The following is a 23,858-nucleotide window of genomic DNA, read 5'->3' as shown; positions in this document are numbered from 1 at the left end:
CTCTCTCTCTCTCTCTCTCTCTCTCTCTCTCTCTCTCTCTCTCTCTCGCGCACTCATTCTTCCTCGCACTCTGTCTCAATCCTTGCCAATCATACACTCGTTTACAAACATTCGATCTATCACGCTTCCCGATTCGCGCTCTTCAAATATACTTCCATACACACCTGATTACGCGCACTATCTTCGCGACTGGCGCGTAATTCGATCTCACACAATCAAGGCTATAAAAACGATAACACTTTGTAAATCGGCAGAACATTTTGAATAATGTCATTATTAAGAGCACATCGCTGCAATTACGATTGCGACCCCCAGCTCCCTCCCCTCCCCCAGGAACCCTTTAGCAATAACCCATACATCACATGAAAGGGCGTATCGTATCCTATAATACTAAAGAAAAAAAACTTGTCGATGTCAGTAATAATTTCCAAGAAAATAACTTGTAACACTTTACGCGGCTCACCTTGTAGAACGTGACGTAGACGATGAGATCCCCTGCATTAGACACCTGATCCATTGGAACGGTTCTCCAGGCGATGGCAGAGGTAAAACTCATGAAGCCCTGGCGCATAGGCTGCGTCAAATAAATCGGAACGAGCTGGCGGACTGGTTGGGAAAATCTGCATTTACACAATTAGGAAAGGATCTTGGTAGAGCAGTGGTGAAAGCCTTCGACACAATTAGTAAAGAGGAAACGGAACCTTCGTGAGTAAATATTAAGGTGGAGTCCCACTGTTGTAATGTGTTTGTTCGCTGGTAAATTAGGCCGGATTCTATTAAAAAAAAAACGTTCTCCTAGCGTCGCTGATACGAGGACGGACGTTTGAACCACTCGAAAGGGTCGATTTTTACGAGCGTTTAGGTCTCGGACCATGGTCTAGGCTCGCGAACACGGAGACTATTCCACGCGAACCTGAATCGAACGCTCAAAAAAATCGACTCTTTCGAGTGGTTCGAAGCGAGACCCCCAATAATACTTCTTTTCACCGAGACCGTAGGCGCCCAGTCGCCTATCTGGGTTCGCTCAAGGGCCTGGGGTCAAACGGGCGATCGACTCATCAGTTTTTGATAAAATCGAATTCTTTATTCTTCATCGTATCAACGTGAACGCGATGCCATTGGATTCTTGGTGTTCTCCCGATTAAAATGATATCTCACGTCGTGTAAATCGAACTATTTTTAACGAAATAACTTTTCAATTATGCAATCAGATTTTGCATATAATTTCGTTAAAAATAGTCCGATTTACGCGATGTGAGATATCATTTTGATCGTAGAAGCATCAGGAATCAATTGAAGTTACTTCCGCAAAGTTCCGATAAAAATGGTCGACGTTGGTATTTTCAATTCTTCATTACATCCCCTTGTCGACCGCCCGTTGCGATGATGGTGCGTGGACGTTTTCAGGATTCCGTGCTCGTTTAGGTGTTCGCGGCTCGTTGTGCTAGCTCGCTTGAGTCCATCAGACCCTTCTGCGCGAGGAGTTGACACTTTCAAGTGGACGTTGCTCGTGCTCGCCGCCCGAACTTACATACATGGGACCTTACCTTTAGATTATTCTATACATTCGTGCCACTTATTATTCTGCTACTTTGAACTACTTTTGTGTGCCACAATCGATGGCAAAAGTAGTTAAAATTAATTAAAAGTAATTGGAAGACAGTAGTGATTACTTTTTACAATTACTGTCAATGTAACAGCAATTACTTGGAAGTAATTAAAAAAATAATTATACCGTTCAATTACATTTAGGTATTTTTACCTACTTTAGATTTGAGACGCCTTTTAATTACTTTCTGGTCAGTTGTAAGTAATTATTAAAAAGTAATTGAATTACTCAGTAATTAAGAATAAGGTATTGCATAATTACTAAAAACAAAGTAATCAAGAATTACTTACATAATTACTTTCTAATTCCAAAGTAATTATTCCAAATGGTAATACCCGTGTGGAAATTTTGTTAGGGATTCGTAAAGGCCCGAGTTAGTTGTCCCGAATTAATTTCGGGGCCTATTTAGGAAGCCCGTTCAGTTCCCGTAAGGCGGCATAAGGGATTGTCACGCTTTTTTAAACGGTGCTATTAAAGGATGGCTTCTCAGGGCCTTATTATTTCCCGTTTTAATCCCGATTATAGCCCTATCGAACCCCTGAAACACCCTTACAATAGCCCTGGACACACCATCATTGCATGTAAATCAGAAATTAGTACAACTGAAACTATCATTACAACCGAAAGGAAGACTCAAAACTTATGTATTAGCTCTACTCCATGTATAAACGTGCAATTAAATAAAACTATTATCGTTCATTATACTATTATAGTAAAACTTTTACCATCATATTCCTGACATTTTTCTGATTAAAATGAGATCAAACACGATATATTTCGGATGATATTTACCATGCATCTTTTTTTAGTTAGTGTTGTACGAAAATATGATACATAATAAGTTGTTACAAGTCAATATGTTGTGTGTCTTACAATAAAATGTTTCATCGTTGCATTACATTGTTTCACCGACATACCTCGGTGTTTTGCCTATGTTCGACGGGCGTCGGCAAACATCAAAGAATATACGAAACTCGGCGATCGAACTCCTGAACCCCTCAAGAGGTATACCTCCCCCCCCTCCGCCTCAAGAGGTGTGATTGTTATTCGTTTTCCAACATAAACATTATCATTGATTTCTATGATCAATACCCTGAGTAAACGTTTTCAGGTCCTCACAATTCGTTAAGGCCCTATTAAATTTCATTTTAACGGTTTCTCCATACTGTGACTGTACCACACTGGTTCCCATAATGGTTAACCCATCAAGTCCTTGTTTAAAATTATTGTGAAAATACTTGAGTACCTTGTTTGAACCCCACCGGATCTTACAATGATTCACTTATCCAGCGCTGATTATATTTTAAAATGGAAACCTGTAATTGCCTTGTCGGGACTGTTCGGGAAATAAAGGTTGATACGTAAACGAACTCTCCGTTGAAAGGTAAAACGCCAATTTATTGTAAAGCGGCAAGGTCTACAACGATTGATGTCTCTCAGATCGCTCGTGCGTCTTCGAGTTCTACAAATCGAAATCTGATTTCGCTTCGCCGGGTGACAATCGAAGATACCTCGCATCACCACTTTTTACCCTAGGTGCCACCCCTGTCGAGTCCAAGAGGCGCGCTCATTGGCCCTGGTTTTGGAACCAAGGCCTAATCAGGGCGCCCGGCTCTCACGCGCACCCCAGTCGTCGCGCCCCCGCTAACGGTATCGCGGAGCAAGGGTAGATGGTCGTTCGGCGTCTCGCGGAAGGCCCCAGGCCACTCATGGGTTTTTCCAAGCTCACGGTATGCTCGACCCCCGAGGCTCGGGACTACGCGAAATTCTAAAGACCTTGTAAACGGTCACCCCTAGATGGATATTGCCGGCAATATCAGCCATCGACTCGAAACAGCCTCACTTTGCTAGCATGCCGTAAGCTATTGTCACCTTTCGCTGTTTCTCCGCATCGCCCGAGAAAGAATAGAGCCTAAATTCTGCCGATACTCGTGTTCTATAGGGATGTTTAGGGATGTTTTAGGGATGTTAAAGCCAGTTCAGGACCCGAATATTATGGAGGTTTCCCTTACTATTTTCCACACGGGTAAATACAAAAGTAATCATTACTTTACAGTTGTGATATGAAGCTACATATTGATTACTGATGCAATCTACCGACAATTGCAAATGGTTAAGGTAGTTGTTTCGAGATAGTGACGTTTAAAAGTTTAATTGAAAACTTTTGTAAAAGTACAGTCTTACTGTTCTCACACACACCTATAATAAATCAATGAGTATATCTACACATACATTCGTAATGCTAGAGAAATGATTGTAGCGACAACGCTGACTATATTACTGCGCAATTTCTCTACGTTCAGTTCTAGATTTTAAATAATTATATCTCAGTAACGGCGTAGTCAATAGGCGTTACTTTCTTTTAAATGATTTCGGTTTTTATAACATATCAAATTTTCAGCAAGTTCTTCTATTGCATTTTAATTTAAATTGAAAAAATTCACGTGAAAATCTGTATGTTCCATAAGGGTCTGTGTTAAAATTGTAAAAATTTTGATAGCATTTTTCATAAAACTGAGATGGTCAATTTAAATCGAAATAAGCTCGTATGATTCAATTTATTCAAAGAACAATCAAGTGAAATTTTTGTTAATATTCTCCATTAAATAAATCCATGGAACAACTATCTTGAATTTGTACCTCTTCAGTTATAGAACTGATGAAGAATGGTTACTGTAGATCTAATCTAAGCGAACCTAACCATAAAGCAATCTTTATGAACCAGTAACAATTAGAAAAATTTAGAATCATTATTTTATATTTATTGTTAACATTGTAATAATACAATTATTGTTTTAAATATTTCTAAACGCTGTAACAGTTTGTTATTTATGCTGTCTGATAAAATTTTAGCAGAGGCAAACCTGTTCGGTCGCTGATGTGAATTTATTTGAAATAATCGTGTGGTTTATCAACATATTTAAATTCCACTCTCACTTATGCGTATGGTCGAATCAAAAGACCGTTACCATTCTACGTTTATCACTTATCGCAAAAGATAATACTTTATCAATTACAAAATAACAATTAATCTAAACAATCTAAAGCGATGATCGATTTTTTCATGATTACAGTTTTCCGATAACTCTCAAACCCAGCAACGTTTATGAAGAAGAAGAAGATCCTTGGATACAAATCGATATTGTTCTCCTCGCAATTTTACTCGGATTGTTAGGAACCCTGATAACATTGATATGCGCTATGCTATTACACAGAATCAGAGAACACTTTCGGAAATCCAAGTACAGGTACGGTTATTACACGACTTGTATTTTATTACCCTTTTTTAGATTATGTAGCAAATACAGCATACAGTATTTTTTAACAACATTTAGAAAAGCATTTAAATGGACAAATCACTGTAAAAGCACTTTTAAGAAAGATATATTTAGAAAATGTTTATAAAGAAACTATGTGATAAATTGTTTTCAAACTTTCAGTATATTTTATATTGCATATAAACAAATAAAAACCGGTACCATAATGTTATTAGTATGGCGTTATACGGTTCTATTTCGCGCGCAAGTGAGCACTGCAAAAAAACATTAGTGATCAGTGAACAACTTTGTGACCACTGATTACATCTGAAATAAAAAAAAAACTAAAGCTTTTCTTTCACTACATAAATACCTGTGGCTACGACTCGACGCAGGATCTTTCTAGTATCTCAAAGAATAAGAAAATGGCGCGACTTTTATTACACAATTTTAGAATTTAACGGAGAACTGTTATTTTTTTATCAAAAAGATAAAAGAAATTGTTATCAAAAGATAGAAGAAATCAATATTTTTTTAACAGCTTCGTCAGGCCACAGAGACAAGGTTTCTGAAGAGAATATGATTTAAATCATATGGATGGAACTTATTGTATTACTCTCAAAAAGCTGTAAACGAGGTTTGAAAGTATCGCTTAAGATTGTAAACGCTTAAGATTACTCCACACATAACGCTGCAACTCTAGCAACTCTAGAGATTTCTTTTTCAAATTTTGACACAATATTCTTGAAATATTGCTTGACATTCTTTTAAGAAATATAAAAAAAAATTGATTTATAAAAAAATGCTACAGTGGTCTGTCCCTTTAAGTTTAGCGGTCATCGGTGAATGTTTATGTTCTTTCTTGTAGAAAATTAAACCAGAAGGAAACTGGCAGCGAAAACCGAAGAACACAGGAGCAGAAAAACAGGATAATATATAGTACTGAAAGTAGCGATGATATTACTGACACTGCCCACGTAGACAGTGAAACGGAGACAGATTTTCATTAAAATCGGTTCTATTCATCGATTCTCCATTCCTTCGAATATTTTTAAAAATGCTACGTCGATCATTTTACTCCAAGCAGCTTCCACTTCTGGAGAAAATTTCGATTTTAAATCGTTTTTCATCACTTCCATCATCACTCCCTTCAAATCCTGAAATAGGAAGCAATAATAATGTACAATAATGTAACCATATAATATACTATAAATAAAATAAATGAAAGTAAATTTCTAAAATTCTACGTCTAATTAAGTTTTAAGAAAATATATAATATACATACATATCGACATGTATGTATATGTTACTGTATCTAAAAATAATCTAAACACTGACAATGAGTTAGAGTACTAGCCATATGTGTTCTTGAAAAACATATTGAATTATTTAAAATAATTTGATAGCGGCTTAATACAGTCTTCCATATGGGAGCTACATTTATGTGCACATTGTTACATTTATTTATATTAAAATTACGAAAATTCTATTTGTAAAATGATTAAATAACGTTAAGAAAATGAAAAACTGATGAACATGAAAGTTAGAGATGTTCTCAAAAACTGAATCATCCATGACACACCATGAAACACCAAACACCTCTGACCGCAACAACAAAACAAATTGGCGGACATTTGAAAAATTTGATTAGACACTAATGAAGAATTACTTTAGCTATTACTGTATTAAAATACAAATTTTATGAACATTCTTTTTACAATTGTTTTAAATAAATGCTGTATATGTATAGCACGCATATTTTAAAAAACTGAAAATATTGGTAAACATAGACCCATTCGATCTCTTTAATTAACTGTGCGTAAAAATTCTGACATATTAAAATTGAATGAATGAAAATCATTTAAAATTAACGCTGCATCGAATCACGATGTACTATACTTGGAACGAGACGGTTGTATTATAGAAGCTTTGCTTGGACAGACATTATTAGTACCGGACATAGTTCTAAACATCTGAAAAAATTAGAAAATATAGTCTCATTCGTATCCTTTATTTATGTATTTTTAAAAATACTGTCACTTTGAAATTGGCCGAATGAAAATTATTTAAAGATAGCGCAGTCCCATTCTGAACTACTAGAGACGAAGATGTTACTCCTATCATTATTATGTAAAGTATGATTTATTGCAAGGTCTTACAAAAAATAACAAGTTTTAAAAAACTATTAAAAAATTCCTTAAATATGGATGACATGGCAATCAACGTGCTAATTAATCACATAATATAGAATACAGATTTATCCACACAAAATTCAACATTTCAGACTTCTCGAAATTCACACACTTCACAGATGTTTTAAAAGTTACGTAATTTTAAGTAACCTAAAATGAGCGCCGTCCTATCAAAATATTCCGTTTGCTCAGACACTGGGGCTCGAATATGAATGTATTATTCGTGTTCATTCCCATTACTTCATCGGTCCTATTGATTCTTGCGGTGATTGAGAACATTAAACAACGAGTACATTAATCTTGAAGTTTTCAGTACGGCTCACCGCGGATTATCGATATCCATCATCAAATAATAATATAATTTTTTATAGTTACGATACGATTGGAATCGATAAGAACGATAATGAGTTACTGTCCATGATTCGATGTACATATTTAAAGCACGTCAATTTTTCGTTACACTAAAGTAATCAAAAGTCTTATAAAAAATAATCAATAATGCACATATTGATAGTTTATACACTTTAACAAATTAATTTAATATTTTTAAAACTGTTTTTTAAACCCTCTTTAGAAGAATCCAGTTAATTATTATATTAAATATTTCCCTAATTTGATACTGTTAGTTACTTATTTCTAAAGAGGATCTAAAAACAATGGTTTGAAATACTAAAAAGTATTTCATTCAAGAAAACTTTCCAATTCTGCACGAATTACTTATTATTAGACTGCGGAAGTTTATGCACGATAAATATGTAACATGCATATGCAAAATATGCACGAAAAATTTGAATAAAATGTAGTATAGTAAGTAATATATTAGTATGTTACAGAATATTCGCTATGTACACATATATAAAATACTTTTCACAATTATTCTGGTATATTATAATTCACGTGACAATAAATTATGAGCATTTTTTCCAAGTTTAATGGTGTTAGTTGGTGGCGTTTGTCTGTAAAAATTAATTTACACGCGGAGAACGATCGCTCTACGTCACACGAAGTAATCGGTGCGTATTTAAATTTAGAACAACATTGTTCCGGCACACTTATTGGTCCTTGAATTCCCTCGTTATTTAAAATATTAGAAATTTTCGATAATGTAGAAAATCCTTCTTTTACATTTTTTTTCTAATCTTTTCACCGCAATCACCAGGAATACTTTTTAGATGTATTATACTATTCATATGCTCTTCTGTTTCACATGAATTACCCAGTTTCTTCGATTTTCCTCTTGTGTGTACCGGAATTTATGTATTGGTTTAAATGCGATTTACTTTCACACTTCACATTTTTATTCCAAATTTTGCAATGAATGATTCTGTCATCGTTATTATTATCGTTAATAACAAAATTGGAATCGTTTTTTATCTAATTTACCATCAATGCTTTTCTACTTTTTTTAACTTTTGGCATTTTTAGAAAATTAAAAGACACTTAAATATATCCACTTCTTCACAGAGATCATATTAATTGCGATAATTGAACTGAAGTGTTCGAATTCGAAATACAAACTGTCACACCTAACGGTCGATTAGCAACACAAGGTTACAGAAATATGATATCATATGGCCTGTATTTGTGTAAGCACTACACAATTATGATACGAAAGTATGGTGATAGACGAAACTAATTTGTCGAGATAGATATTTCACATAAGCACGATGAATAACATATGCAATATATTATTGCATATATTTTTAAACATAAATATCCAAAATATGCAACATCAAAAATATATTTTTATTGCACTCTAATTTCAAAACAAATTTCTGTCTACGTCCCATTCTTTTAACTATTTCCTATAAAAATATGCATTTGCATAAACTTCCGCATTCTACTTATTATTAATATCACCTATTAATGAAATCGTTTATTATTTGAACATTATTGTGCATTTCATTAGTGAACCCGTCGATGAAACTGAGCCAAGAAAATTCGCCATTGGCATAACAGATTGTTGTGTTTGATATACATGTTAAGAGATGCTAGCTTATCGGATTCACGGTAACTTCACATGTAAAATAAAACAAAATTGACTGGACTGATGGAATTCGTGACTCGGAAATATACTTAGCACTTGTTGAATTATTACGAAGCACATGCGCACGCGACAGAAACGATAGACTCCCGCTGGCCGAATCCTAAATGGAAGTGACCGGACTCGCACTGCGTAACACGCGACAGTTATCAGCAAAATCACGAACACACCTTAATTGTGGCCAGAAACCAACACAATGAATTCGTTAATTCGTCGGAGGTAAACCAACAGATATTATAGATAGAGTAGGGGAGCCAGACCTTCGGCTACTACAGCCAAGTAAAGGGAGAAAACCACAGAATTCTACCTGTCTCTGTCTACCATCGCATTTTTACGACATTTTTATGTTGACGACAAATAGTTATCGTTTATGCTATTAATAGTTACATACAAAAATGTTTTTATACTCTATCTGAATAATATTATTAATAGAAGAAACAACTTTGTTATATAGACTTTGAAAAAAATTCGTAACTTGTACTCATCATCTTGAAGAATATTGGCACATATGTAGGTGTATGTACATTTTTTTTTTATATTATTTATTTATACAGGTCGCATTAACATCAAGGTCATCAGCGATCACAAACATTGAACATATCTAAATTATAATTTTACATTATTGTACTTGAGTGTAATTGTAAATACATAGAGTATAGAACTATATGAAATTGTTTTGAACATAATTACAAAGTGTGATATACATTTATGTTTTTGAGGAATAATAAAACCTCGGTTATGTTTTTGTCATTATTGAGACATACATTTAAACTGTTGGGGATAGCCGTCTTTGCGAGGAATAAAGAGGACATTGTAGGAGGAGGTGTTCAACCGAGAGTGGAGTATTACATTGAGAACATAAAGAAGGGGGATTTTGCAAAATCTTGTGTAGGTGGGTGAGATTGGTATGTCCTATGCGGAGTCGAGTGATGACTACCTGATCTCTTCTATTTTCTATAGGGGGACAGTCAGATTAAGAAGGTCTTACCTTACCAAGTATAAACCAGAGGAAGGGGAACTAGTCCACCTTGTATTCCATACTTCTCTAATTAATCTTTTAATTTGTTTGGTCAAATCTTTGTGAGAGGAGGATCGGTTTAAAGGAATTTCTTTAATAGCCTCCTTAGCTGCAACATCCGCGGTTTCATTACCTAGTATCCCTACATGAGAGGGAATCCAGGAAAAAATGACTTTTTCATTAAAATTTTTGGCATTTATTAAGGCGTTGAAAATGTGGATAATAATGGGATCTTGGTTTCCGGGATTAGCTAAACTTTCCAAGACACTGGCGGAATCGGTGAAAATTATAAATTTTGTATCTCGAACAGAAATAATAAACTCAACCGCCTGTAAAATAGCAAATGCTTCACAGAAAAACACAGAGCAGAAGTCGTGTAGTTTGAACAATTTTCGAAAATTAGGGAACACAATAGAACCTCCACATCCCTCATTAGATTTAGAGCCATCAGTGAAAACATGTATATAATTTTCATACTTTTGGGTGATCTTGCGGAAAATATTTTAGAAGACAATAGGATTAGTGTTATCTTTCAGAAATTTATATAATGATGAATCAATTTTGGGAGAGGGGATAGACCAAGGAGGTTCGGTTAATGAAACAAACGGAAAGAAAGGGGGGAAGGATTTAATAGTGTTGCTAACATAAGACTTTAAACGATGAGAAAGAGGTCTAGGGAAGTTAGAGAGAGAGAGGAGGAGTAGAGGTGATAAAAGTGGTTCATGAAAACCTTAGAGTATGTAGGATTAGTGGCAATCGATTTCAATTTCGAAGCATAAGTTAGACAGAGTTGTTTTCTCCTTAAATCTAACGGGATAACCTTACTTTCGGCCAGGATACTACGCATAGGACTAATTTTGAAAGCACCCAACGCGAGCCTCAGCCCCGTGTTTTGGATAGAGTTTAGAGAGCAGAGGAGTGACTCCTTAGCGGAGCTATAGATCACAGACCCATAGTCCAATTTGGAACGAATAAAGGATTTATAAGTTAGGATTATAAGATCCCTATTTGCACCCCATTTTTGGGTAGAAATCATTTTTATGAGGTTTAGTCTTTGTAAGGATTCATTCTTTAGATGTTTTATATGAGCAGACCAATTTAGTTTTCGATCAAATATTAGACCCAAAATTCTTATTTGAAGAGCCTCCTTAATTTCATGACCAGATAAGGATAGTTTAATACTAAAGGGAATATTATTTAGTCTTGAGAAAAGGATGTATTTGGATTTGCTATTCTAGAACCTAAAACCTGTAACAGAAGATCATTTTTGAATTTTGTTAAGCGTGTCTTGAATGATAAGTTGGGTGGTATGGACATTTTTTCCACTGGCGAATATAGTAAGGTCATCAGCATAGATACAAAATTTAACCGATTGGGGAATGATTGAGGATATTTCATTTATGGCTACGAGGAAGAAAGTGACGCTTATAACTGATCTCTGAGGAACACCATTTTTGATAGTCACCTTCTGGGATATACTGTTAAGTACTTTAACAGATATGATTCTGTTACTAAGAAAATTTTCAATAAAATTCAGAATATTTCCGTCGATACCGAGATTTCGAAGGATATATATAATTTTCTCTCGCCAAACCATGTCGTAGGCTTTTTCTATGTCAAGGACCACAGCTAAGACGTGTTGTTTAGATACGAAGGGGTTGTAAATTGTAGATTCTAAATTAAGGAGGTAGTCACTAGTGCTTCTACGTTTCATAAAGCCGTACTGCTGTGGCGATAGAAAGTTATAGTTCTTATAGAAAGTTTATAATTCTTTCAAAAAGCTTACATATATTGGAAGTGAGCGAGATAGGTCTGTAATTTTCCGCTCTGCAAGGGTCTTTATCAGGTTTATCAGGTTTTATCAGGTTTACAATTGGGATAGTAATAGCTTCTTGCCAAATACTAGGGAAGGTATTGGAAGACCAGATTTCATTGAAAATACCAATTAGAAATTTAAGGGCACATTTAGGAAGATGTACAAGGAAAGAATTAAAAATGCCATCCGGACCTGGACTTGTGTTTTTAAGGTATTTCATACTGCTCTCGATTTCATGAAGTTGGATAGGAGCGTTAAGGGGATGGTTCCCGTTTGTGTTAGGAGAAATGACTATCGAACTTATTTGAGAAGATGATTTGAAATCACAGAAGTCACTAGTGTAGTTACAATCACTAGAGTTTTTAGCAAAGTTTAGGGCTAAGTAATCACCTATATCTTCTAGGGAAGATGGAATTTTATTATCAGAGGAAATGATAGAGGAAAATGAAAGACTTCTTTTGAAGCCATTTATTTTCCTAATTTTATTCCAGTATAGTGAAGGGGGGGGGGGACGAAGGATGGATAGAATAAACGAAATTTTTTCAAGATTGCCTTTTACATTCCTTGAAAGTGCGACGAGCAGTGGATCTAAGCTGTTTATATAGCGTAAAGTTAACAGTTGTAGGACGGCGTTGAAGTGGGAGAAGGCTCGTTTATATGCTTTAAGAGATTCCTGGCATAACTCATTCCACCAGGGGACTTGTCTTTTATGAAATTTATTTGATGTTTTAGGTATAGAATTACTAGCAGAATCTAGTATAGTTTTAGTAAAGAAGTGTAGTTTGTCGTCAATGTTAGAAAGTTGTGGAGGCGAAGAACAATTTATAAGTTTATCTATTTTTTCAGATATTTGAATACTAAATCTGGACCAGTCGGCCTTTTTGAAAAGCCAATGGGTGTCAGGAGTACTTTTAGGGGAAACGAAATTTAGGTTACATAACAATATTGGGAAATGATCGCTACCACAGAGATTCTGATTTGTGGTCCAGGAAAAATAATGAGCTATGGAGGAACTACAGATAGTTAAGTCAATGGGGGGGGGGGGGGGGGGTGAACGATTGAGAGCTACTATTGAAGTGGGTGGATTTATTTGTGTTCAAAATGACCAGGTTGGGATCATCCAAAAGTCTCTCTATTATACGTCCTTTGGAATCAATTTTGTTGGAACCCCACGTAAAGTGGTGACTATTAAAATCACCAACAAGAACGAGGGGTTTAGGCAATTGGTTTAAAAGATGCTGGATTTCGGAGAGTGAGAAGTCATAGTTAGGTGGTAAGTAAATGTTACATATAGATAGATATCCAAAAGGAAATAATACGGAATTAGCTATTGCCTCAAAATTAGTGTTGAGGGGGATTGACTGAAAGGCGATATTATGTTTTATGAAGGTAGCAACACCCCCACTGGCATGTAAGGCAGTTGTGCGAATTTTGTTAAAGGAGCGATATCCTTTGATCGTCGAACAATACATACCCTTAAAGTTTGTTTCTTGAACACAGATGACACTAGGCTTTATGTTATTTATTAATAAATCTAACTGTTCCCTTTGTATATGAAAACCATTAATGTTCAACTATAAAATTGATTCGGATATTATTCTTTATTCTTTAAAGATGTAGATAATGTTGGGAGATCTTCAGCGGTTTCATCGGAGGTTCCAGCTTCCATGTAATCATCTAATATCCCGGCTTCGATAAGGCTGAGTTTCTTTAAGAGTCGTCTGAATCTGCTCTTCATTACTCTCTCCTTGAAGAAAAGATAGGTGGATCTCAGAGTGTGAGCTATTTTGACCGAGTCTTCACCGTACTCATGACAAATAGGTTCGATGTTGGCATACCCCTTGAATATTCAATGAAACTTTTAAGTTGGACGTAGTTAAGATATTTTTTGTTTTTCGTTTCGTCAAGATATTTTTTTACAGATGATAGATAAAGGTCGAGATTTAGTGGTTCCGGTTTAGATTTCTTTTTTAACCGACTTCGAAAAGGAGGAGGTTACTCAATTCGACATGTATATTTTTTTTTCTTTTTTTTTTAATGTCTGTTCACCGATTACGCCGAGATGGCTTGACCAATCGGAATAAATCCTGTTTCATCTTGTAGAGCATGTTCCCCCGGTGATCCTGCTGTCAAGACTTTTGCGATTTGTTATTTTTTACCCGTATTTTTACCAAAAAACCGTGATTTTTAGGTATGCTTGCCGATTACGTCGAGATGGCTTCACCAATCAGAATAAAACCTGTTGCATCTTGTCGAATATTTCTTCCAGTTGGTCGCGTAAAAGAATCGTTTTGTGATTTGTCAGTTTTTACCCGTTTTTTTTTTTTTAACAGAAACATTTTGTCTTGCTTCTTACTCCGAGACGGATGGACCAATCAGATTGAAACTTCTTGCATCTGAAAGAGCATTTGCCATTTGGTCCCATTGCAAAACATTTGTCCTTGTCTTATTTTTTACATTTCATGATACATGAATTCGTGATGTTCCCATTTGCAAAAATTTATGGACACTTTTATTGTTTATAAAACCATTGTTCGTGCGAAATTGCTATGCTCTGGTGCAGCTGGACAAGGAATTTACCAAACGCAATCAATCCTTTCACATGTAGTTGCAGATGTATTCCTGATAATCCCATTTGCAATTATACAGGGTGTCCAAAAAATGTTGGATGTCCTTGAATGGGGTGTTTTCGGGGGGGGGGGGGTGATTTGAAACAATTTTTTCTTAACGAAAATGTTGTTCGAGGCTTCGTTAAGGAGATATTGACAGAAACCCTCGACCAATCAGAGCGCGAGTATGCCGGTGGAGCGCCTGCGGTAGCATAGGCCCCGCAGGCGCTCCTCCGCCATACTCGCGCTCTGATTGATCGGAAGTTTCTGTTTCTGGAATATCTCCTTAACGAAGCCTAGAGCAACATTTTTGTTACGAAAAAATTGTTTCAACCCCCCTCCCCCCGCCCCCGCGGAACAAGTCTTTTCAAGGACCTCCAACGTTTTTGGGTCATCCTGTATATTGCTCATCACTATTGCTATTGCATGAAACCTATTGGTTATAGATTGCCACTAAAAAGAGTGAAATAAAATAATTTTTTGGAAAAAAAATTTATGCCACTAAAAAGAGTGAAATAAAATAATTTTTTGGAAAAAAAATTTAACCGACTTCAAAAAAGGTACAGTGAAAAGTATGAAATAATTTCTAGTTAATTTACATGAATACGCACTTGTTCTAGATTTATTTGCTTAAAAGTATGGGAAAATGCAGTGAAAAGCATGAAATAATTTCTAGTTAATGTATATGAATACGCACTAGCTCGAGATATAATTGCTTAAAAGTATGGGAAAATGCAGTGAAAAGTGTGAAATAATGTCTATTTAAATTGTATTGTTATTCACCATCGTTTGATGAATTTGGTTAAATTATTAAATACATCATATTAAATGCAATGCACCTTTTTCGGAGGCGGCGCAGATGTAAAAATTTGTTAATTCCGGTTTGGGTTAGCTTTTGGTAGAGGCGATGTTTAATTTTGAGAGATGATCTTCCAATACTTTATCTGGAATAATGGGGCAAACATTGGATAAAATGACTCTCTTGAATTTCGAAATTAATTTGCAGATTATTGCAACGCCTTATTGTCAATGATAATAACTTGTTTTGATTCCGTGAGTTTGTTTACTATTGAAGTATTTGCCAAATACATGGAGATTCTGTTTAATGACATTTTGAACACAAATCTAATATCAAAAGGGGTAATCAGTGATCCGATCGCTTTAACGTAGTCCTTGATGGGTGTGTCTTCCAAGGCGTCGATGACAATGGCTTGTTCTCTTGTGGAATAGTCTGAAGTTTGGACAGCAGCCGCATAATTGGGAGCTTGAGATGAAGATGGTTTATGTTGAGATGAGATCGTTGAATTTAAAGGTTCCATCCGACTCCTGTAGTCAGAAGTCGTTGGAGAGGGTGCATAACGCACCCTTTGGTGTGACGAAAGATGTGTTAAAGAACACAAAAATTCCACTATGTGTATAACGAAATAATACACTTTTCACTATACTGAACTGAAATATACACGTAACACGTGGCCGCACGCTCGAGAGCTACGACGCCGCGACGTAGACGTAAAACAAAAACGTAAACACGTCTTGTCACTGCGACGCGGTCGAACTGTGAATCTGTATGTACTGTTGGAAATCCTACTTATATTTTTCTCCTATCATACATCGCCTAGCTAACACAGTATTTTCCTTTGCCTTCTCCACTTCCTAAAACCTTAACTTTCACTTTTCCATGAGGTCTCTGTTCGTCAAGAATCCATCAATTTCCCACCCCCAAAAACCTTTTTTCCACGCCAACCGACCTCGCTCACGGTCGCCTACGACCAATTCTTCAGATCATTCCGGGCAGTCAATCGAGCTACTCTAAGCATATTTTAATTGTTAGAACCCAAGAGTAAGAAGTAAAAGTGTTAAATAAATAATTTGTTAAGATTATTCCTTTTCACTTCGATCTGGTTCTCCAACAGTACATTATATGTACATACAATGATAGCAGTAATTTAAGGTCATATGTTTTGTCCCTCCGACAGAAAGTTAAACGAAGTTTGGTAATTTTGAATGTAAGTAATTTTTAATTTTGCGCCCAGATATTACAGACTAGAGGTAGATACAAATTTTTTATTATAAAATGATACATGAAACTTTAAACGCGTTTTTCTCGATATTATGTTTCTCAAACTGTTCGGAAACAACTTGAACAGATGATCATGATCAATTCATTTGAAATTTTTTGTGTAATGAACAATTTCTCAAATTTTTCCCCTAAAAATAAAATTCTTTTTAAACGTGGATAATTTTAACAAACAAAACAAATGTTCACACATAAATCAAGCGCAAAGTTTAAACGCCATTATTGAAAAACGCTACGAACTTTTTTTTAATTCGATATTTCGTGCACGGCTTACAATTAGAATCTCCAAATCAATTGCAACACATGCTGTAATAATTTGTTGTATCAACACTTATCTACTAATATGTAGGACGAGCAAAATCAAAGATCTAAGAAGCAGTAAGTCTTACACCAATTATAATATATTGTAATATTTTGGTTTCCAAAATAAAAAATTGGTTATACCATTTAAAAAGAAACAGAATTACATCCTAAATCTCCTCTACACCTCCATCTGTAGTAAAATCATTAATTGGAATTCATTAATTCCATGTTATGTCTCTGTTCAAACCATAAAACTTTTGTGCGAAACGTATTGTTTGAAATAACAAAAATATTCAAATGATCAGAGTTCTTAGGACACACTGTCTACATAATGTCTAATACATGACGTTACCATTACCGACACATATAATCTGTAACATCACATTTTAGAAACAAGAAATCTATCCACTATTGATAACATGCTTTTGCAACTCTTGACAATTTTTATACTTTTTTTTAAAATTAGTTTACAGTTGTGTCAATCACTTAAATCAGTTACTAGCAACTCCTTGTTCGATTTGGTATATTTCGTATTGCAAATAAAATGATTATTTCAATTAATGGAAGGAAATTTAGGGAGACAACCGATGAAAATATGTTGGAATAAAACTAGATATACGAGTCTCTCAAGAGTCAAATTGATAACCGTGCTTATCGTTAAATTCCTCAATTTTATCTAAATTTTATAGAAACAATTTTTAACATCGTGACCATACTTTAATATTTATTTCATGGAGTTGATGAATTTTGCTTTCGAGAGGGTCGTACGTTCATAGGCTGACGACTATACTTCAAACGTTAACTATTAATGGAATATACGTATTATTTATGTGTACATAAATTTAATTAATTTTCTACAGTAAATGCGTATGTTTAATATTCTCGAAATATTGAATTGAAATAAAATATATTAAGGTAGATAAAAGAGCATAACCTTGATACGCAGAAAGTCATCATGATTATTGAGCAGGAATTGGCTAATCGTAGATATGTATTTACTATTATGATAATGAATTTCTTCAACAATGGACACCAATTTCAGTGAGTAATTGTACTCGATGAGGACCGACATCGGCAGCTCATCTCTTTGCGTCATTAATCTAATCGAGCGTTTCTATCAGATAAATATAGATAAAATCTTGTCGCGCATAATTGCACAATATGGTATTGCAACATATTTGGAAACAATGAAAGAATAATCTTGGCAAAGGTATCTCCAAAATCTACAGGGTGTCTCAGAACTCCTGTAAGAACTGGAAATGGGAGGTAGCTGAGACGATTCTGAACAACAATTTCCTTTGCAAAAATGTCGATGGGGGCTTGATTTTTGAATTATTAACGAAAAACATCGACCAATCGCAACGCCCGATTAGCGCGCGATTAGCCCCGAGAGCATAAGCTCGAGCCAGGACTGGCTGGTTACGCTAGGTCGTGCTAATTGGGTGCTGTGATTGGTCGGTGTTTTTCGTTAATAATTCAAAAATGAAGCCCCCACCGACATTTTTGCAAAGGAAATTGTTGTTCAGAATCGTGTCAGCTACCCCCCATTTCCGGTTCTTACAGGAATTCTGGGACACCCTGTATAAATTACATGTTATTTAATATTGAGTAGCAATAATAAGGCTAGAAATATAGGTGATTATTATCAAGAAAATGTTGTCCGAGTTACTGCGTTCGCTATTGCTCTGACTATGAAACAATCATAGGACAAGAAGGAATCATTTCATGATCTAATGTTAATATATTCTAAAGTAAAAAGTGTAATTAAATTCACCATGTTAAAGATTGCATAAACTTACAATGAATTCTTGTCTACCTTGACCTCTTCTGCCATGTTTTTGACCAGTGGATTGTAAGATCGTTTCCATCAAAGCAATGTCGTCTAGGGCATTAAAAGCATTGCTTAAAGTGCTCATGATAAATTGACAATGCGCTTTGAACTTCATATTAGCTGACAGTTCATCCAGTGGTATATCTTTGAACGCTGGAAACACTTTGTGATACTGTGGGTACTGCTTGAAGTAACTGAAACAAACCTTATATATTTACATGTGAAGTTGGTTTTGCACTCCAAAAATATCTTCTTCGATGTATGTATTCAAATCTCATTAAATTTTTACATGAAAAGGGATCTCTCACAGTCTTGAATAATAATATATTATTTTCTTCTTTTATCTACTGTTAGCTTAAATGAATTTCCACTTGTTTTGTATAATTAATAACATTCACAATTGAACATGAATTTTGAACACACTTGAAAGAAAAGAAAAACACGCATGTCCATCATTATATGCTACATTATGGATACGTATACTAGGAAAATACTTATATTAAAGAAATATAAAGGCACTCACGAGAGAAGTACCTTTTAAACAAATATAATCAGTAATAATCAGAAACGTAGCTAAATATTACACTTCTGAACGTTGACAATTAATTAAACAATAGCACTAGCCGCGGATGTTTATGTAAAATCATATTTCTACAGGTATGGATAAAGAAATTAAATTTAAATAAAAGTATCTCTAAACAGTATAACATGTAGATTATTATTTATATTTTATATATTTTTGAAATTGTGCACATCCTTGTACATTTTAGAATATTTCCAGTTAGCATAACTGCATAAACTTCCACAGTCTAAATATCACTTAATAACGATGACAGAGGGATATTCTTTTACTGCAATAATTGAACCAACGATATTAAAGATTCTACAATAACAATTTCATCGAATACACTAAAACCTAAACCATAGTGACCGAATGACATTCATTTTCCTTAGTTATACTTATATTATAATATTCTACATTAGTACATTATATTACATATGGTGTCTGGTAAGTAGTAGTAGATACAAGTGGTAATACAATTATTCGAAAAATTCATTAAAAAAATTCTTCGATTACGCGTGATGTCACGTCACTGTCTAACTCGTCTGCGTCTGTCTATTGCTCACCGTTTCTACTTACTTTGGTATCTAATAATACAGTATAAGCATCGATGAGAGTATGGTATTATTTGTTTCATCTGGTTCTAACTAATTACAAATTATATTATTCACAATGTGCATAAATTATCGTTCAAAAGAAATTATTTTTTAAATAAATATGTTATTTCTCATCTACTTAGTACGTATCCATTGAAAAATAATTTTTTCTCTCTTTTCTCTGAATTTCATTGTTCTCCGATGTGTGGAAGTGCTCCCTTACGAAACGCGTTGAAATTTCGCGAGCTGTTCCACCCCAAAAGGGGTGCGTATGGGGTGCACGGTATGGGTGATGGCATTTCCTGAGTCAAGGGAGTCCAGAGAATGCATTGAGTCCAAAATCGAGACCGTCGTCCAAAAATTGTGGATTTTAGAGAGGGTGGGAGTTTGTGAGGGGTGGGTTTGTCCGAGAGGGATTTCAAGGGGTGCATTTTATAGAGGGCATTAAAGGGAGTCGCCCCAAAGGTTTCTTTTAATTTTTCAACCTTTTCCGTTATCCCTGGCCTGTTTCAAAGGGGCGTTTTTCTACACCCTCCTCTTTAGAGGGGTGAAGTAACCCCTTCGCGTCAACCCTCGCCAATGCAACTTTACACACGCTTAGGAGACACTTCAAAAGTACTTCTCACGCAGTTTCATTTCAATCGGTTGAAAACTCCCATAGTTACGACGGTTTGAAAAACTGTCCCGCTAATTGTTTGAAGCAGTGTATCTATGTATACAGGGTGTCAAAAAAGTCGCGTAGGAGCCGGAAATGGGGAGTAGCTGAGACGATTCTGAACAACAATTTCCTTTGCAAAAATGTCGGATGGGGCTTCGATAAGGAGATATTAACAGGAAAACACGACCAATCAGAGCGCGCATATACCGTTGGAGCGGCCGTGGTAGCGAAGGCTACGCGCTAAACGGCCACGTCCAATGTCCGTCGATGCACGTGTCGAGTCACTTGTTCGTGTACAAGCGCGGCTCCCAGCGCGTAGCCTTCACTACCACGGCCGCTCCAACGGTATACGCACGTTCTAATTGGTCGCGGTTTTCTGTTAATATCTCCTTAACGAAGCCCCATCCGACATTTTTACAAAGGAAAAGAATTGTTGTTCAGAATCGTCTCAGCTACCCCCCATTTCCAGCTCCTACGCGACTTTTGGGACACCCTGTATAATCTCTTTGGTTTTAAACCTAGAATCGTCTCGAAATGGAAACATTTTATTTTCAACAATTTTGGAGAAATTGCCAAGTACATACAGAAACTTATGCTGTGACGTATCGTTTTTGCCGTATTACAAAATAGTACATTTGTCATTTTAAGTTTAATTCATTATTTGATTATCTCTAATACGTATTCAATGTTTCTCGAATTATTTCTCGACTTGAAATAACGAAACTGTACTTTAAGGCAGAATTACTACAAAATTAACGTTTAGGAACAACAAAATAAGTAGAAATAGCCAATTATAAATAGACGCGTTAATCAAGTCGTAGTATATCGTAATCGTACTCTAAGAATTTTTTAAATTGTCTTTTTTTTTAAATAAAGCCTCGTAGGAGAAAATTTTATTGTATATATTGAGTGAAAAATATATTGACACACTCATTTTTCTTTTAATATATTTATTTATTAATATCTTCATGTATCCTAGTAATACAAAATATACACAGTGATAAATATTACGATATACATATACGAAAATAAAGAACAAAGGGGCAAATGAATTTATCAATTTAATTAGTTTAATCCCATTTCAATAATTGTCATTAACACGTTGGACGCCACGTCTCACTCAGAAATGAGTGGCAGAACTTTTCATTGCGAAACTAAAAAGATTAATTCCGTAGGTAAGACGAGAATAAAAATAGATCTGGATAGGAATTCGTGAATTTGGCGAGGTTAAGAAATTAAATACCACGACAAATGTTAAATTATCTGATCTTCAATAGTTCCGAAATAAATAAATATAATAAATAAATATTTCTACAAAGATAACTTTGTAGAAATTTTCACGTGATTTAGTCTGGCAGCCAACGCGTTATAAGTTGTGACAGAAGTGTCGCTAATAATCCAGCGGTTTTAACATGAAGTGCAACATACATGAATCAAATTGACTTACTTGGACGTTTTAGCCTTAATAAACAACTTAATACAAAGAAATATTTAAATAAAAGTGAGTGTGTCGGTACCTTTTTTATCCACAGTATCCACTGTATTTTAGTGTAAAATGATCATATTGTCGCTGGTAGTACTAATGATCGGCCATATTGTATAAGTATGAGCTCTCACCTTGACATAATCGCAACGCCAGTATTTACAGAATTCGCATAGATTGTATTCCAGGTTTCTCTCACAAGTCTCTTTTCTTTTCCGGTTAATCCGACATTTGGGTCAAGGATACCATCGTCGGGATATCCGTAAAAGTAACTCAGTATAGAACCCATTTTAAGTGTGTCCTCCTTTGCAATTTATTCACTCCTTGAATTTAAACATTGCTCTTTGAAGTACAACTACATATATACAATCATATGCATTTAAGAAATTATTATTACTAAATTACATGTTTTATGTATTTATCATGTTTGCTAATATGAAAAATGTATGAAAAACGTATGCAATACATGCAAACGTATTTAATTTTGCATGGATTCTAAATTTTACAAAAAAAAATAAAATTACCAACAACAAAAATAACTCACCAATGGCTAATACGCGTGTTCCTTGTTTTCTATAAATTACAATTTGGTCAATCCGATAAGCGGTTCTTTCCTGATCCGTTTAAAACTAACTTTTTAGACGTACTCGTTGAATTTATGGAAGCGAACAATGAATTACAATGTACCGTCTGCGAGTGTCTTGCTAAAATGCAGACGATAACAGAATCTCATCTTACATTTGGTCACGTAGTTCGCCTACATGCGAAGTAAGATCATAGTGAGCAGTCAGGTACTCATGAGAATGGTCATATCCAGTAAGAGTTTAAAACGTCACTAAAATTTATACCTTAAAACGTTAACAACTAATTAATAGTATTATTTAAAAACTACAACGATTACAAGAAAATGTTTACCAACGATACTATACTTAGTACAATAACAATTTCAAGGAATAACCTTAAGGCTTGAGCTCTACCATTAACAGTTTCATATCAAATATGCATTTTAAGGTTTGAATAAATTGTATAAATTGTATTGTATTGAATTTACTAATTGTTAATACAGAGAAATCTACTTTTCTCCCAGTGCCAACAATGTAATGAAATAAACAATTACAGATATAAAACATTTTGACTATTGCAAAGAGAAGACGTATTAAAAATAAATTACAGGACCTTGTTATTGTTATTTTTATTTTACCTTGGTAAATAATTCTTACATTGTTTTCTTTTTTTATATATTCATTTATTTATATTATTTCAAATCGCATGGTCCCTTGGGTAATCCGAACCTAACCAAAACCGCATTTGTATGGTATATTTGAATTTATGTGGTGTGAACATATAATACATCGTGTTTAGCCTATAATTTTAGTCAGTACTCTATATAAGATTGATTATTCCTGTCTTTTCTAGATTATATGGATTTCGTTGTCGTTAATAAAATAACGAAATTAGATCTGCACGTAATATTCAAGTATTTTAACGTATAAATACGTTGCACGTATTTTTCTTAAAATTGTTATCTTTAGTCAATCTTGATTTTCTTTAGTTTACAGTTTTTTTTACATAATCTGGCACCTATCATACATCAGACAACTTCTATCTCATTGTCAGTTATTAGGTTAAGGACATATTCTAGTCTAAATGTTAAAAAAAAAAAAAAAAAAAAAATAGGTAAGTCCTACAATAATAAATGATTTTGCACCTCAAAGGTAAGCAAAACTTTTTGCTCTGTCATTTTATTATTAAATAATATTTTAAGAAAATCGCTTTAGGAAGTAACAACAGTCTAAAACGCGA

At 34.7% G+C, this 23,858-nt stretch overlaps 2 protein-coding genes across 4 annotated transcripts in view; one reads left to right on the top strand and one right to left on the bottom strand.

Annotated features, from left to right (window-relative positions):
- Positions 1-1,485, top strand: part of LOC128888113 (uncharacterized) — a 2,253-nt gene extending 768 nt beyond the window's left edge. The window contains exon 2 of the mRNA XM_054144761.1: positions 471-1,485. Coding sequence (XP_054000736.1) covers positions 471-709 — 239 coding nt within the window. The 3' untranslated portion in view covers positions 710-1,485. The remainder of the gene's footprint in view (positions 1-470) is intronic.
- Positions 1,486-5,385: 3,900 nt separating this feature from the next.
- Positions 5,386-22,833, bottom strand: LOC128888093 (cytoglobin-1-like). Of its 3 annotated transcripts, none has more exons than XM_054144730.1 (4): positions 22,600-22,833; positions 22,190-22,410; positions 18,725-18,950; positions 5,386-6,023 (listed from the first exon to the last, which is right to left on the bottom strand). In XM_054144730.1, the coding sequence occupies exons 2-4, from the start codon at positions 22,342-22,344 to the stop codon at positions 5,889-5,891; spliced, it is 516 nt and encodes a 171-aa protein (XP_054000705.1). In that variant the 5' UTR covers positions 22,345-22,410; positions 22,600-22,833; the 3' UTR covers positions 5,386-5,888. The 3 variants fall into 3 exon arrangements, with proteins under 3 accessions (XP_054000705.1, XP_054000706.1, XP_054000707.1); XM_054144731.1 differs by having other exon boundaries at positions 22,190-22,378; XM_054144732.1 differs by having other exon boundaries at positions 22,190-22,375.
- Between the last annotated feature and the right edge of the window lie 1,025 nt (positions 22,834-23,858).

This window comes from Hylaeus anthracinus, unplaced genomic scaffold (genome assembly GCF_026225885.1).
Source record: "Hylaeus anthracinus isolate JK02 unplaced genomic scaffold, UHH_iyHylAnth1.0_haploid 11989, whole genome shotgun sequence".
In the NCBI taxonomy this organism is placed as follows: domain Eukaryota; kingdom Metazoa; phylum Arthropoda; class Insecta; order Hymenoptera; family Colletidae; genus Hylaeus; species Hylaeus anthracinus.
The sequence above is the reverse complement of the archived record's forward strand: the minus strand, read 5'-3'. Positions and strand labels throughout refer to the sequence as shown.

What these genes read in the sequence shown, in the direction of transcription:
- LOC128888093 (XM_054144730.1), bottom strand. Translation starts at nt 22,344, where the DNA reads ATGGGTTCTATACTGAGTTACTTTTACGGATATCCCGACGATGGTATC. An exon ending in GGCGTTGCGATTATGTCAAG is followed by an intron (nt 18,951 to 22,189) that starts GTGAGAGCTCAT and finishes GGTTTGTTTCAG; the next exon opens with TTACTTCAAGCAGTACCCAC. An exon ending in AAGGTAGACAAGAATTCATT is followed by an intron (nt 6,024 to 18,724) that starts GTAAGTTTATGC and finishes TTCCTATTTCAG; the next exon opens with GATTTGAAGGGAGTGATGAT.